The sequence below is a fragment of the Chionomys nivalis genome, chromosome 6 (genome assembly GCF_950005125.1).
Source record: "Chionomys nivalis chromosome 6, mChiNiv1.1, whole genome shotgun sequence".
Lineage (NCBI taxonomy): Eukaryota > Metazoa > Chordata > Mammalia > Rodentia > Cricetidae > Chionomys > Chionomys nivalis.
This window is the reverse complement of record NC_080091.1, coordinates 95285049-95302080: the sequence shown is the minus strand read 5'-3', so window position 1 is coordinate 95302080 and position 17032 is coordinate 95285049. Positions and strand designations below refer to the sequence as shown.

Sequence of the window (17032 nt, the reverse complement as noted above, 5' to 3'; positions counted from 1 at the left end):
AGGCATGTCCTTTGGTACTTTGAATTTTATCAAGGGCAAATATTTACATCTTATGTATTTTCAAAAGTTAAAACTGCTTTGAGAATTTTGATCATCACTTGTATATTTAGGGATAAAAGTTAAACCTTTGAGTAGCATTGCTATACGCTGGGGTTGTTTGAGTGTTTATTAACCCTCGTTAATAACTTTTTGCCTTTGTTTTTCACTTGGGTTTGTTGTTGGTGTTGGTCATTCCTATGACAGTCTAAAATTCAAAGGCAAAGGAAACAATAATTCCAGAATGTTAAACATAAGAATTGTGTGATATCCATGTGATAGAGGCAAAGCTGCACCAAGGGCTAAGCATAGGCTATTGGGTTCCAAATCTTTTTCTAAGGGTTTTAAAGATAGAAAGTCAAAAACTTATTTCACATTCCCTTAACGCAGATTCTGTCATATTCAAAGTGCTCAGTAGCTAAGGGTCCAAAGAATGACTGAATGAAACTGTGCAAGAAATAGCATTGGTTGGGTTCACATTCAAATAGAAGAGCAGATCCAGCTGAAAAGAAGCTGTTTTTCTTCAGCCTGTCAATCTAGACAGTGGTTCCCAAGGTTGGACCTTGAATGTGAGCTATCCTGGAGCCCAGATGGTCTCCAGGCATAGGCAAAACAGAGCATTGGAGAGACATGAAAACATACAGAAGTTGTGATCTTGCTGCCTTTGAAGAAAATTTCCCAAAAGTTTCTGCATGTATGTTCTCTCGTGTTCCATGGCTCATGTGTAGCTGGATGTGGTCTGAAAGTCTTGGCAGTGTTTTGTTTCTTTTAGGTCCCCATGCACCTAACTGGGAAACATGGGTTCTGGGACCAGGAAAGGAAACATTGGATGCATAGCTAGGGAGCTTTTATCCAGTGCTATGTCCTGTAGAGAAAATGCTACTCCTTTCTTTATCACAAATGAGGAAACGAAAACTCTGTGGGGCCACATTTATGAGGAATCTCTGAGAAGAATGAGTTCGGTAAAAAGCCTTCCCTCTAGCAGCACTTCCTGTGCACAGCGTCAGCACAGGAGTACATGATGTTAGTACAGAAAGCTCAATAGGGAGCACTCACAGAGGGTTTTCCTCCAGAAGTTAAGGTGTAAATTTAAGGGAAACCTCAAATTATTAACAACTACACTATGGTTTTGTAGAAAAGGTGTTCAAATAAGTTTGAACAACATAATATTTAACCTATTTGATCTATACTGGGGCTCTGTTCAAGTTATTGGTGTACTTTAAGGATATATGTCATGAAAAGAGTTTTATGGACCCTTAGGAATTGATGCATACAATTACCTGAACATGCTCTACAAAATTTCCCCATTTGCAGAATCATTCATTAGATCTCACAAGCTTCATCAACAATGCATGAAACAGTTCTTCAATTTTTTTAGAAAAAAAATTTAATCTGAAGGAAAAGCTTTCTAAATCTTGGAGAAAGAACAAGTTCATAATTAGTGAGAGTCAAGAATGAGTCAGGGAGACATCTGTTGATGCCTGAATAATCGCTTAATTTTGAAAGTTTGAACTGTGGTTAATTTGATCTTTTTGATCTCCAGAAAGATAAAATTAATGTCAGACTTTCTAGAAAAAAACCCTGGCCTCAACATCAAGAGACAAACTGGTAGGCCACTACTCACTCAACCACATTGCCTTGATAGACTCCCGTCGTCTTCCTGTCTGTTGACAGAGACAGAAGTGAAGGGTTTGTGTTCGATTTGTTTTACTCTGTTCTCTTGAATCTCTGAAATACACCAGCTTAATGCTCAGACTCAGGCTCAGCTTTGCCCAAGAAGAATGAACTTCATGATTCCATGCTTGCCAGTGTCCCACAAGTCGGAATCTTTGTCCTGGAAAAGTGATAACCTAAGAGGTCTGGTTACTCTCTTCCCCAGTATGAAAAGAATAACTCAGATTTTAATTTTTATAGTCTAGGCATTAAATTAGTATGTGTGTCCCCTACACAATTTGTATTCACCATTACAAGGGCCCCAGTATTTTGTATTTCACGAGTCCCCAACATAACACTTTCAGGGAACAGAGAACTATGATAAAGTATGTGTTTTAATGCTACAAATTATAGAAATCGTATTTCTATATTTAGTAATTCTCATAATCATTTTACTTCCCATTTCTTAAAAATGAAAATCCTGTAATTCAGACAGGTCAGGGGCTGCGAAGCCCTGTGAGGACAGGGCTCATCCCTCCTATTTTCCTTCAGACACTTCCAAAACACTTGATGCCTCAAATTAAAGAGGTCATGATCAAGAAAAGGTAGAAACAGTGGTAAACAGGATGTGTTTCCTTTGCACAACAGATGTAGCCTCATTAATTCTGAAGCTTAGTTCCCACGAAACAGTTGTTTGTGAATGGAAGCAGTCAGAAAAGGAAAATTGTGCAGGTCTTAGAACAAGTAATATGAGTTCATGGGTTAAGAAATTCCAAATGCAGTTAAGAGTTTGGTTGCACTGAAAACAAGACCACTGGCTTTAACCTCCCTGCAGCTGTATAACATCTGGAACAAATAAGACAAGTTTCTATTTTTGAGTGAAGAATGCTTGTCTGAGTGATTCACACCCACCAAAATGTTTCCAGTGTGTTATCTTAGAGGGGCTGAGTGGAAGCTCTTTGCTCTCAGTCCTCTGTATTATCTGAACAAATGAGACGGGAGAGGAAGCATTTTTTTCCCTTTTACTTTTAAAAGCTACTAGCACAAGACTGTTTGCTTTAGAGTCTTGGCATAACAGGGTACACAAAAACAAGCATGTCCCACCAAGGAGATAACGCAGACGAGGTTAGAGAGTTATAAGAGGGATGGGGGGATTTCTTTGTCACACTAGTTCCCCACATACACATGCTCTGCCCTGTCACAGAAACGGAAATGGCTCATGAGAGGACATCACTTCAAAAACTATTTAATTAGTGGGTACCCAAGGGGCTGGGGAGACAGCTCACCCAGTAAAATGCTTGTCATGAAAACATGAAGACCCCAATTCAGATCCCTGGCACCTACAGAAAAAGCCAGGAATGGCTGTGCAAGTCTATAATTCTAGAGCTTGGGATGATCTCTCTGACTAGCCAGCCTGAGTTCCCAAGATCCAGGTTCAAGGAGAGATCCTGGCTCAAAACAACATGATGTAGAGCAAATGAGGAAGACAGACATGTGATAGCATCCTCTCACCTCTACACACATGTACCCAAATCACCCACTCACACATAGATGAACATGTACAGCCATGCACAGTGCACATACACAAAGTATTCATTAAGTATTCGCTGAGTAAATGAATGATTCCTTTCAGAAGAAGATCCTGATAAAGTGGTAAGGAATCCGGTGACCTACGCTGCTGATGCTGGATGTAGCAGAGAGAGTTTAAACCAGTACAGGCACCAATTCTGCCAGTCAAAAATGACTTCAAGAGTTCTCATCAGAGAGGATGCGTGGGGAAATGTTTATTTCCATCTATACTTTCAGGTTCTTTTTTTTTTTCTGAAGTCAAAGAAATATAATTTCAGGTGTTCTCCATGAGAATATCATGTTAGAATGTAGTTTTGATTTTTGAACACACTCAGATAGCTTGCGTACATGTTTAAGATGGCATGATTAACAGGAGACTCAAAATTCAATAATTATGAGGCACTAATGGGGAGAGAAAGATGAGAAAGATCTCAACCTTTGTTCTCTGGCTGTTTGTGGGTGTTTTTAGATTCCGTTGTCTTGTCCTTTATTTTATTTGGAGGAAACAAGCCTGTGAACCCATCCCATCAGTTAGTCACAAGAAAGACTTAACTCACAGATTGAGCTACCACCTTTATAGTTCAGAGAAAGAAGGGAGAACCTTCCATCTTGGGCCTGAAGCTGGTGGCGAACTGGTGAGGGGGCAAGAGGAAACGTCTGGTTAGAGTGAGGGAAGAACTCTTAAATTGGGAGGATGGTTAGAGATTGAAGTTGCCCAGTGAGAGAGGGAAGACAGACCAAGGAAATTAATAGTTCTATGTGCTACTGCTTCACCTGGGTCGGTACAGTGCGGATCGAGCTCTGAGAGTCCAGGACACCGCTTGAGAGTGCGGAGGACTCATGAGGACCTTGCTCTGCTCTTACTAGAAAATGGAGAAATAGGGCAAGGCTTGTGCAAGGAAATAACAGGATTGAAGCCCTGTGTAGGTGGATAGAGGGCATAGACCAGAGCAGCATGGGAGGAAAGTCACAGCAGGTCAGCGTGCCGTGAATACGCATGAAAAGCCACGAAGCTCTGAGGTGGGGTTCTGTTCGGACTGTGGGTTGGTACCTTCAGCTCTCCAACTAGCCTGATCTTCCACACAAAGAGATAGCATAAAGAATTTGTATATCCCAAAGGAAGTTTTCAGAAGCTCTCACCTCACCCAGTCCTCCAAAAAGAATCATGCGCTAGAGCCTAATTTGGTTACAGCTGATCACAAAGTGGCTGATAGCAAAACAAGCAATGCAACCGTCGTATTGAAAGGACTCAGAGGCCTGTGGGTTCTGTTCAGTGTAAGGTCTGGTGAAAGTAAGCATGTGTGGTGTTACACAGTCACCCATTTGGGGATCGTTGCACATGAGATACGCACTGTGCATTTTTTAGCAGGATGCCAATCTGGTTTCTTTTCGTGTCGGGGCCCCTCCTCCTCAGAAGGCTGATCCCAACCATGTACCCCTAACAAGGAGCTGCCTTCTACAATAACGTCTCCCTAGCTGTTGTTCCGCTGTCTGTGCATAAAGGAACCACATTCCTTCCCTTGTAACAGATTCTAAGTCAGCAGTCTTGATTTAAAGCGTCTTAGTTCACAGTTTAATTCTTAAAATTACACGAAGAGACAAAAAGTGTGGTCCAGGTTCCAAGACTCCCGGAAAACCCTCCCAGGAATAAACGCTGTGATGTTTCTGGCTGGGAAATTTCCAGTTTCTCCTTATTCGCTTGGGCCATTATGGGAGAGGTGAAAGAGCTGTAAGGTAGCCTTTATTCCTTCATTCTCAGGAATCTCTGTATGACGTCCATCTGCCCAGCGGATCACATGGAACAAAACTTATGAATCATAAACTGTAAAGAGCAAAGTAGGAATGTTTTCGGGCTGTTTTCACCTTTGCATTGCCGGTGCTAGCCATTATGGCCTTGTGTGGTAGGTGCTCAATGGCATCTGTAGAGTGAATACACAGAATATTAAGTATTTTCTAAAGAAATGAAGAATGGGGCCAAAAATAACCTCACAAACTTTTGAGGTTAACTTGGAAATTCTTTAGGCTCTCAAGCACTAGAAGCATGTAAAGCTAAAATCTGTAACTGAAAACTACCACAAGTGTTGGCATGGCTTGCCTCTCTCCCCTTGGGAAGTACATTAATTCTGAGCATTCTTAGCTGAGCATTGAAATACTGACCCTAGGTATCCAGGGCAGTGACTTTTGGCAGGTGCATGAGTGAATGAGCCTGTCAACCATTTTATTATTTTTAGATAATTGTCTAGATGTTTTTATATAATATACATAAAATATTATGTATTTTAGCATATATTAATATATATAGTAAAATTCTTTTCTGTGAGCAACAGAACACTAGATAAATAAGTTTTTACATTAAATAAATGTGTCAAACAAAAGCACCTGTTCTTAGTTTTTTTTTTCTGACTTTTTAAATTTAGTTTAGATGACAATTTTATCAGTGCTTATGTCTCTCTCCTGAGCTCCAGAAACTACCACCCAAGTGCTTTTTGCCATTAGTAAGAAAGGTGTTAATTGCCTTCATCACTCTGCCTCCAGCCTCTGAATTCATTGACTAATTTCCCTTGGCACTAAGACTTAAAATCACAGCCCTTCACTGGCTTGAAACTGCCGCTTTCTAGATGGAAGCCCATGGCATTCCAACACCCTCTAGGCAGATGGTTCTAGTTGAGTTTCTTGGAGCTTTAATCCCCTGGGGAACATCCTCAGTTGGACAATCTGTCTTTTTACAAGAGCCAGGTGCATTTCCTTCTGATCACTAAAAACAAGAACCAAAAGCAAGATGTGGAACAGGAGAAGATTAAATGGCACCACAATTTCTTCAGTCTTCAAGAATTTCTCCTCGAACTCCACTGCAACGCTGGCTCAGCCTGGGCCAGTAGAGCAAGGAACGCTCATCAAACCAGCAGCTCCGTCCTTGGGCCTTTGGCTTTTCCTCAAGAGGCCGGCTGTTAAACACTACTTTTTAACTATGGCCCAGTCACAGTTATTAAGTGAACCTGAGGTGTTGCCAACTTTCTGGGTTTGCTGCCTAAATTACTGAATATTTGGTTGATTATAGCCCTAAAACAGCCACATACTAAGTAGCTTTTAAACATTTTCTCCCTTGGGCAATCACCTGGTATATCTGAACTGAAAGTCTACCACATATAAATTAGTATTTACTCAACTAACTACTACTAAAATCAATGACCTTAAGGAATCCATTAAAAATTACATAATAGATCTTGGCTTTTATGAATTAAAACTCCTAAAACTTAAGTGCCATGTCCTCCTCTTGACCTGGAAAACTGATTTTAATTCTATATGCAGTATTTATGGAACAAGCCCTAGAGATAAACACAAGTTGTTAGGTGTCCAAGACATGAACTCATACGTGAAGTATAACACAAGAAAGGCAAACTAGGGAAAAGAAAAATTCAAATCTATTATCTTAAATTATTGTATACCTCTCAATTTTTGGTAATAATAATAAGAATGATAACTTTGTACTATCCAGGCAGAATGTCATTAATGATATTCAGTGTGCATAGCCCAATAAGAAGTCAGAAAAGTTTCTAGCTGTCTTTCTCATTACAAAAGTGGCGCTTTCGTACATGATGCCCAAGGATACTAGAACCAGTAGGACACAGGGAAGCAGGGGGCAGAGATCTGGGAAAACAACTTTACTTCCATTACTTACTCCCTTTTCACAAAGTACACTATCACATTTTAGGAGCAGGAGGAAGAGTCCAGAGTTAGTTTTGTACCAAGAAGAAAACTGAGTTGAACACAATAAGCATTTCTTCTATACTCAAAAAGATCTGATTTCTTTTTAAAAATAACTTCTTTTGAGTTTAAGAAAATAACTTGTATTTAATTATTAACAACTTTAACATTTAAGGTATTAAGGGTGTGCATTCTGATGCCTGAAACTGATCCTCTTTAATTTCCCTTCCACTCCTGTTAATCCTCCTCCTTCCTAAAGCTCTCTTTCCACAAGCATGACTATTTTATTGCTGTTGTTGATGTTTTTGTTGTTGATGTTTAGTTTCGGTTTTGTAGAGATTTTGACTTGGATTATCTATGTGATTATGGGTTAGGTACTATCCATTGGAGCCTGGTAGACTCCTCAGTGAAGGAACAACTTTATCCCAGAATACATCAGTAGCCAAAAGTTCAGCAGGAAGGAGAAGGGCTTCCTAATCCATGATAACATGCTGATAGGCCCAGGATTGTATAGGCCTATTATAGGCAACCACAGCTGATATGAAATCATAATCGATGCTTATGCCATGCTCAAAAGATAGCATTTCAATTCTATTTTCTTTTTTCTTTATTCTTGTCTTGAATTCTTCCTAACCCCTCTTCTGCAGTGGCCCCTGTGATTAAAGGGTGATGTGGGATTCCCCTCTACATGCTGTGAATACCATTGGTGAATAAAGAAACTGCCAAGGCCTGTTGATAGAACTTAGATAGGCAAGGAAAACTAAACTGAATGCTTAAAGAAAGGGGAGGCAGAGCCAGAGAGAAGTCATGTAGCCCCATCAGAGAGAGACACCAGAACTTTAGCTGGTAAACAACAGCCATGTGGCGATACACAGATTAATAGAAATGGATTAAATTAATATGTAAGAGTTAGCCAATAAGAAGCTAGAGATAATGGACAAAGCAGTGATTTAATTAATAGAGTTTCTGGGTGATTATTTGGGGAATGAGGGGCCGGGATGAACAAGCAGCCCTATTACAACAGATTGACACCACGTGGCCAGCTAAAATCAACTTAAAACCTGAGAGGGCTTACAAAGGAATTATACACACTAAAAGACAAAGTTTAGCCACATTTTTTTCATAATGGGCTTCGCTTGCTGACAGCTTTCTGAAGCTCCTTTAAGAGAGGTTTTCCTGATTCAGCAATAGCAGAAAAAAGCCATGCCAGTTAGAAACAGCTTCCTGAACCATGCTGCCAGTGTTATCTCTGGCTCTTTCAGGAGACCAAGCATTTGAATGGGGTTTGTGAGCAACATGCTATAGCTTGCTTGGTGGCAACATGGACCGACTGTGTGGCTAGAGATGGGGCATTGTGCATGGCTCTTGGAGGCAGCAAGCAGCTGCTCCATGCTGGACTGGGCATGGGCAAGCAGGCACTTCTTCCATATTTCCCCTAGTAATGGCACTGCTTAAGTTTATAAAAAGAGCTTAGCATTTTAAGAAGCATTTCTGGTAAGAAAATAATTACAGATACACAATAAGACAAATTCAGATGAAAAAGACCTCTAAATGGGTCATAGTGTTGGATAAAAGTTCATAGGCTTGGTAGAGAGAAGAAAAAAGAGTATAGAGAGTTTGAAAAGAAGTAAATCATTTAAAAATAAAACAAAGTCTTTAAAGAGACAGAGTACAGACAGTCATAGATTAAAGGTGTAAAGATAATAAAATAAATATTAAAAAGTAACAGATTTAAAACAAATCAGCAATGTAGGGATGCAATATACACAGAGATTCTGAATTATGTATATTATTGTGTTTTCTTTGAGTTTTTTGACTGTGAAGGAGCTAAGTACAGAGAGATATTTCATTGTATGGGCTGCTAAGCTAAACCAACATATATATTTTAAAGGTAGCTTGATTTCAAAATATAGATCTAAAGATTTGTTGTTTTGAAAAAAGTGGCTCTTTTGTTTCCACAAAGGATGAGAACCTGTGGATTCATTCCAGGCTGAAAGGTTGCCGTGAACACCCCCAAAAATTACTTTGAGATGATCCTAGCACACAGGATACACCATGAAAGACCTGATTAACAGTTCCTCCAATAAGCAGGAAGTAGTCTAGAAAACTATACTCAAATTCCCAAATATTGTTTAGAAATGTTTGTTTACATTTAAAGGGGGATATGCTGTAGAGATTTGCATTGATAATTGTAATGTGTAATTGGGAAATATAGGTTAATAGATAGTCATCTATAATAGTCAAGCTTGTAATCATGTTTGTTAGATTTTCTAGATAAACATAGATGTATTTCATATAGTTAGGTAGTCTTCAAATCTTTCAGAGACCTTCAGAATATAGCATTTGATATGTTTTAAGAAGTTAGGACTTTTCATAACAATGAGACACACATCTGCTCCTGACAGCACCAATCTACTTCAAGAGAATGACAGGCATTGAAGAGCCTCCTTATGGAGTTGACTAGCCATTTGGGCAAGAAACTGCTCTTGTCTGGACTGCTTGATGGTATGCTGTGTGAACTAGACATGCAAGATCCACAGAGAGATGACTGCTAAACTTGCCTAAAGATGAGACAGAACTTCAAGGTTTCTGCTTCATAAAAGAGCCTGCTAGACACATTCAGGACACAGAAGAAAGTGACTGACAAACTACCAATATAGGTGGAACTGTCTTTGACATTTCCTGCTTTAGAGAAAAGTCTGCTGGATTCTATAGGCCTGTAGACTGAACATGGATGCCCCAATGGTACAAAGAACTTTGGGTGACTGTCCAGGAAGCAAAATGTCTCTGTCAATTCTAGAGTTTTGGAAGTTGCTTACAATGTACTTCCTGTTTACTTAGGTAATATTATATCCTTCTGGATTCTTTGATGGAGTTGAAGAATATGTTACAGTTTTCCTTAGTTATGATAAAAGATAAAGAAGATATAAATATTGTAACTGTAATTCTTGTTTGATGCCTGTTTTGTTATATGTAGTTTTACTATGTTAAAGATAAAGCCTTCATTTTTATTTAAACAGAAGAGATATTGTAATATTCCCCTCTGTATGCTGTGAATACACCTTCTTGTCTCTCTATTTAGAAAACAAATGTGCAAACAAACAAAAATCAGAATTTTTAGTCATAAGAAAAACATAGGAAATAGACACACATATCCCAAAAAAGCACAAAATCAGAAAACATTACATATAACAAAAGGCAAGAAAGACAAAAAAAATGTAAAGGATTACTTCTATTTCTAAGAAAAAAGATGGGATTTTTTTCCCCCTTAAAAGTGAAAATTTTTTAGTCAAAGTATAGATAGTTTGTAAAACGTTACCCGGGTACTAGTCAATTATGTTGTGATTAGACCATGTCACCTTACAATTAAAATTGGTCAATTCTGACACTTCCTGTTTACCAAACTGTGTTTGCTTTGCACACTTTTTAAACTCTGTCTTCAGAGTTTTTGTTTTTGTTCTTGTTGTTGGAGTCACTTTTATGTGTGCTTTTACTGTTATTGGAATTGAGCATTTCTTTCACACAGGTGTTAGTTTATTATATTTCTGCTTCTTTCATTATCTTATGTATAGTAACACACTACAGATTAGATATCTGTCTTTTACCCTTTGTGGTATGTAAAGCTTAACAGTCAGCAATACTGATGTCTCCCCTTGAGGTTTCTTTTCCCACTGTTCATATTAAAACTTTTCTTTCTAAGAGGGGGAATCATTTCCTTGTGCTTTCTTTCAGTTTTGTGAGTCACTATTTACATTTAAATCTGTAATTCTTGTAGTAGTGGGGCAAAATAGCATCTCTTGGTCCTGTCAATGATGAACGTTCAGCATTTATTGCCCTTGTTCTTATCCCAGTATTTTGAATTTTGTTTTATCATATCTATACTCATCTTGGGAGTCTGTCATTCTTGGGACCTAGCAATGACTGCAAGGTTTTCTTTTTCTTTTAGCAGCTTCTTACGGAGCTATGATTGTGAAGATAGAGCTTGTTAGGTGGTGACTTTTCTCCACTAGCTGCCTTGCATGCTGTGACTGCTATGTATGCATGATTGCTTTCAGCACTCTTGAGATCTGATATTAAAGAACAGTGTCTCAAGGGATATAGTATCATGATCTCTGTGAAAATAGAAAATGAATATGTGTTATAAATTTCCAACTGATGGGATAGTAAAGGAACCAGTAAGATGTTTCTACTGGTCCAAAAGAGCATTAAAAAAAGAAAACACTCAAGTGAGAGACCTTGGAACACTCATCTCTAAACCGAATGTCTCCATCAAATCCCTTCCTTCAGTACTCAGGGAACCCTGTAGAAGAGGAGGCAAAAAATGGTGCATGAGCCAGAAAGGTTGGAGGGACACCAAGAATACATGGCCCTGTATCAGCAGGATTAAAACACATATGAACTCACAGAGCCTGAGGCAGCATGCAGAGGGCTTGCATGAGGCTACAACAGGTCCTTGGCATATATATACAGTATCAGTTTAGTGTTTCTATGGGATCCATGAGTATATGAATGAGTGGGTCTATCTATGTTTCTTGTGTCTTCTCTTGTGCTTATCCAATTTCAGTCTTACTATATTTTACTTTAGTTATCCCTTTTGAAGGCTGTTTATTTTAATGACAAGTAGAAAGATAATAAGTCTGGATAAGGGAGAAATGGAGAGGAAATGAGAGGAGTAGAGGGCAGGGAAACTGTAATCAAGATATATTAAATGAGGAAAAAAATCTATTTTCAATAAAAGGGGAAGTAATAAAAAAGAAATGAAATAACAGTAATAATAAATTCCAATGTACAATTATGAATAAGTGCAGCATCAAAACCAATGCAAAAATTTGAACTGAACACAATTCCTTCACACTGACATATAAATTATTTGAATTATTTTCAGATTTACAAAATTTACATAATTTTTGTTGTCATGTGGACTAAGGATGAAAAATAAATATGTGTAATCTAGAGACTCATTTTATTTTTTGCCTCTAACATAGTTTCTTGTGGTTTTGTTCAATAGGATTCTTCTCTCCTTTTACCATAATAATTCCACAAAAGACTACTTGATTATTAAATAAAGATGACTCCACTGATTCCCCACTATTTCTCACTCAGGCACAGAAGTGCTATTCAACACTACAAACATTGCAGCTGCTTGTAAACTCCAAGCTGTATAGCTTTTTACTTCTTGTTATATTTGAGACAGGGTTTCTCTGTGTAGCTCCGAATGTCCAGGAACTTACTATGTAGAACAGGCTGGCCTCAATTTCCTGGAGATCTGCACATCCCTGCCTCCTAAGTGCTGGGATTAAAGACATGAGCCATCGTAATCCATATTTCGAAGTCTTGTAACTTTGAACAAATAAGATATTAATTTTTTCCTGGAAATTTGCATAAGGAATCTCAAGTTGTGATCTTGAAACTGTGGTTCTTGTCTTGATGGAAGGAAACCAAGACCAAAATCTCTCTGCATAAGATTCCACCTATAATTGCTTTACATTTAGGTAAATCTCTCTCCATTTGAAATCTCCAAAATATCTCTAGGTTACTTAGACATATTTTTGGGTCATTGAAGCCAAAGTTCAGATCAACTGCCAGAAAGAGCTCTGAGGATCGGTTTCCTTAAAAAAACAAACAAACAAATAAAATATCTAAATATGGTTTAAGATTATTGCTTTGAAATGTGACTTTCAAGCCAAAATCTTGAATTTGTAATTGATTCAATTACAAACTCCTTTGTAAAAATAATGTCCTTGTCTCACTCATGCTATAATAATTATTAAATGGCCTTTGAAAGGAATGGAATTTAATGGGAATGTCTGAAGCCAAATGATTAAAGGAGAGCCAGGCATCATTTGTAAATGATTCATTTCACTTAAGAGAATCGAATATAGACCTGGTCCTGATGGCACAGGACATGAACACTATATACTCTGGAGAACAAGGCAGAAGGGTTTCAAGTCAAGGCCTGCCTGGGCTACAGAGCAAGGTTTAAAGGATAGCCTGGGGAACTGAAGCAGACTCTGGCTCAGACATGGATATAGATAGATTCAGATATAGATATTGACAGAGATAGTGATTTTTAGAAAGTTGCAGGGAGGATGTTAAGGTTGTAGGTCACTGGGAGAGTCTTGTATGACCAAAGGTGGAAATTCAATCCCTAAGACCCTAAGAAGACAACAGCAACAATGCTCAAGAAAGGAGAGACAGAAAGGAGGGAGGGTAAGAAGAAGGGGCAGAGGGAGGGAGGAAGGAAGAAAAGACGGAAGATTACAATCTATTAGATTTCTAGGTGTTACGGTCATTTTAGGAGGGAAAACCCACGTTCTTACGTATCCAGAAAGCAGAAAATTACATTATCATCAACAATATTGCAGGTAAACTGCAATATTTCCCACACTTGTTTGTTCATTCCCCGGTGCTGGGTCTGCACTGGCCACCACTTGCCACCCTTCCCTTAGACAGAAAAACTCCTGGAGTTCTTAGTCTGTCCTTGAGCTGTCTCCACTATCTAGCCCATGTCAGCTCAGCTTTTCAGTGCCCATGCAGAAGGCACTGAAAGGCCTTTCCATGAGTTTCTGAGAATCTTCTTCCTTGCTGAAGAGATCTCAGGGAAGCATCAAATACAATACTGCAGATGACAGGATGGGAAATGATTGTGGCTAAATGAGGACTAGCAGTTTTCCAAGGTAAGTAGCCTGGGATGAGAAATTTTATTTCAAAAAAATTCTACAAGGGGTATATCTGATTCAAAACCTGAATGAAACTAATTTTATTAAGGAAGAAGTTTTGATATCCTGACACGTAATTGTTAACGCCAAGAGTATTAAGTAAAGAAATATGATGCCTGCAACAAGGCTTCAACCACCATGTGTTTTAAACAATAGATCAAATTATAACTGATAACGTGATGCTGTTATTGCCCAACACTATTGGGCAGGTGCCAGTAGAGCTGTATTAAATACAGGCAAACCCCGGGGGTGGGAGCGTGGTTATCACCAGAGCTGCAATCAGTATTTTCCCTGCGGATCAAAACAGATAAAGTAATGAGAGCCGTGAGAAAGCTGTGGAGATTCCCCACAAACACTGGGATGTTCTCGAAGATTTACCCCAGCAGCATCATACTGTACAAATTTGCCAAGACAGGGCAGAGCTAGGGATGAGCACCTCTTCTGGTTGGACGAGCCCTCTGGTAGGAGTTTGTTTTTAACATCATTTTTCAAAATAAAAGACTAAATCTTTGGGTGGGTTTTTCCCAGGGTCCTCCAGGGACGTTTTAAATATAGTTTCAAGTATAAAAGATCTCCAGAAGGTTTTGTTCATGAAGGTTTTGTTCATTTTTTTCTCTCTACTTAGTATCCAGTTGTGCAATGATACAATTAATAATGATAATAATAATAACAATAATAGCAATAATAATAGTAAACAGTGTTGTCAGAAGTCATTTAGATATTGGATAAAGATCAGAGTGCCAGAGAAATACTAAGTTAACTATTTAAGCAAGCATTGTAATTAATGAACTATTTTTTTTAAACAGAATTTGCAGTCGTACAGAGCCTTAGCTAGTTACAAGTGAGGGATCGTTTTATTTTAATTTTTATTGTTTTTTTTCTAAATGACTCAGGAAATAACAAGTTCCACGAAGAATAAAAACAAATTATTGTCAGAGTGTCTTTTCTGTGCAACCAAATTACACTGATTTTTAAATACCTCTTTGATATAATCAGCAAAAGAAAGAATGAGTAAGCCAAGAAAGCAGGCCCATCAAGTTTGGGCAAACTGCTATCCTCCAGAAATAGGAAGAGAGTATGCACGCACACAAAAAGATAAAGGGCTCTCCCTACATCATCTCCACCAACATGGAGAGATACAGCAGTCAATCAATAGATCTTAGCATTGACACAGATCAGAGGCAAATACACACAAAAGCACCAGGCCCTATGTAGAGCTACCGTCATTCCCAAGGAGAAAGACAAGATTTGTAACCTTAAAACAGGCAAGCAGACAAACACTGAAAACACAGTTTTAAAAACCTGGATTCCCTATTGTCTCTAATTTAGCACAGAAGAGGATTAAATCCTCACTCCATCATAGCATTTACAGAGACCACAAAGATAAACTAAAAATAATACTCTTGTCACCAGTGGAGGAGAAATTACCAGTTATAAAATTTCAAAGACAAAAACAATCCACAAAAGTGGTTACAGGTAGGTCAGTATATAAAGAAACAGATTACCAGGTAAATTAGCCTTTCAATTGCCCCTGGAGACTCACCTCTGGGAGCCAAGAAGAGTTGGAATACAGCACTCTCAGAAGAACAGGCAATGTTTACAAAATGGTCTTCTGGAAAGGGTGTAGCCATAACTCCCAGACAGATGCAAAGCAAATGTTCCAAAAGTTTTACTTCATCTGTCGATTATAGAGGAAACCAGAATGATACAACATGAAAATTCAAAGAGCAGAAATATGCATGCATACAGGAAATAAGGAGAATTGAGATTAAATAGATGCAGTTATTTCCCTCTGCATAATGCTAACTGCATCCCACTGTAGAAAAGAATATACTTTGTATTAACAGAAGTTTTCTGCAATTCAAATTATAAAATCACATAAAATCAGAGAGAGAATGGCAGAAATGAATATGAACGAACCATCAGAAGCACCCCCATTATCTTTTGTTTGTTCATTACAAAGATTTTACAATTGTCCCAACCCTTACTAATACAACATAGGCTCAAAATATCCTCTTACAAATGATGTAAGAAATTCAATGTCGCGAGGGAAAAAGAACATAAAACTTCTCTGTAATCCCAAGTCTATGTTCTTCATCAGTTCTGTCCACAACAAAATAAAAAGACCTAGTTACCTTGAAGTTTTGTGTAGTGAATATACAAAAGACCCAATGGTGAATATTATTCAAATCATTTAGAAATAAAACTTCCCTTTAAGACTTGGCTTCATACAAAGACTTCGTGTTCTCTTTATCAATAATGAGATAAGCAAGGCGCTATCCCATGGTTCCCTCTGAGTCGGTCTGTCTGATTGACATCCTTGAGTAAAGGTAAAGGGACCACATGTCTCTCACAGATTTCAAAATAAAGAGGAAACAATCATCCAGTTCAATTGATTTTAAAGCTGAGGAGAAAGAATCCTTTTGTGAAAACCACCATGGACAGATACCCCACTGATCTAAACAAACTCCCAAATGTAGACATCTTTGTATGGCTCATTGGAGAACGAACTAGGGTCGTTTCTCGATTACACCTCTGAATCAACATCTACCCATAGAGGCCTTCATGAAGATCTCTGTGGAGTCAGAGTTAGCGAGTCCTGGCTTTACTAGACCTGCTAGAACCCGGCACACACTCTGATGGCTGGTACTTCAAAATGTCACAACCCAGGCACAAGCTACTGACAGGGAGCATCACCCATCACCACTCCTGAGGAAAGAAGTGGAGGGGAGGGATTGTGTAATGGTCTCCATGGAAACAGCCTTTCGAATCATATTTTCTTTAAAGCTGAAGCATAAAGCCAACCCATTTCCTGCCGGTGATGTCCATGGACCTGACTAACAACAGCATTTGCGTTTCAGGCGCAGCCAGGAGACAACTCGGCGAGAATCCCTATCCAGACGGAACTCTACACACACGTGGTTCTCTTCGACCACATCTCCAGAAGGAAGACTTAGGCACCCATAGTAAATGGTTTCCTTATTGTCTGCTGCTTTTAAGTGAACTCTTTGGTCAGAAGCAAAGTGGAATCATAAATGAGTTCTATAGCTAGAAGGCAAATTAGAGCAATAAAAGTTAACAAAGAAAGAACTGTAATCTTGACTGTTTTTTATTTCACTGATAGCCTCTTGATCTGGTTTAGGTTTTTATTTTTATTATTTTCTCTTCTCTCTCTCTCTCTCTTTTTTATTTTATTTTTATTTTTGTGAGAACAGGCTGGTTACAAAAGTCCGTGGAAGAGAATCTTGCTGCCACTTCAAAGATGTGCTAATTGGTGACATATTTTTGTAACTCAGATGTTCCAAAACAAAAATGTTCCAGATCCTGCTATTGCCAAATCTAGTACCAAA

At 38.5% G+C, this 17032-nt stretch overlaps 1 protein-coding gene across 1 annotated transcript in view; it reads left to right on the top strand.

Moving 5' to 3' along the window:
- Positions 1-16734, top strand: part of Cfap299 (cilia and flagella associated protein 299) — a 496870-nt gene extending 480136 nt beyond the window's left edge. The window contains exon 6 of the mRNA XM_057772769.1: positions 16544-16734. Coding sequence (XP_057628752.1) covers positions 16544-16639 — 96 coding nt within the window. The 3' untranslated portion in view covers positions 16640-16734. The remainder of the gene's footprint in view (positions 1-16543) is intronic.
- The last annotated feature ends 298 nt before the right edge of the window (positions 16735-17032 follow it).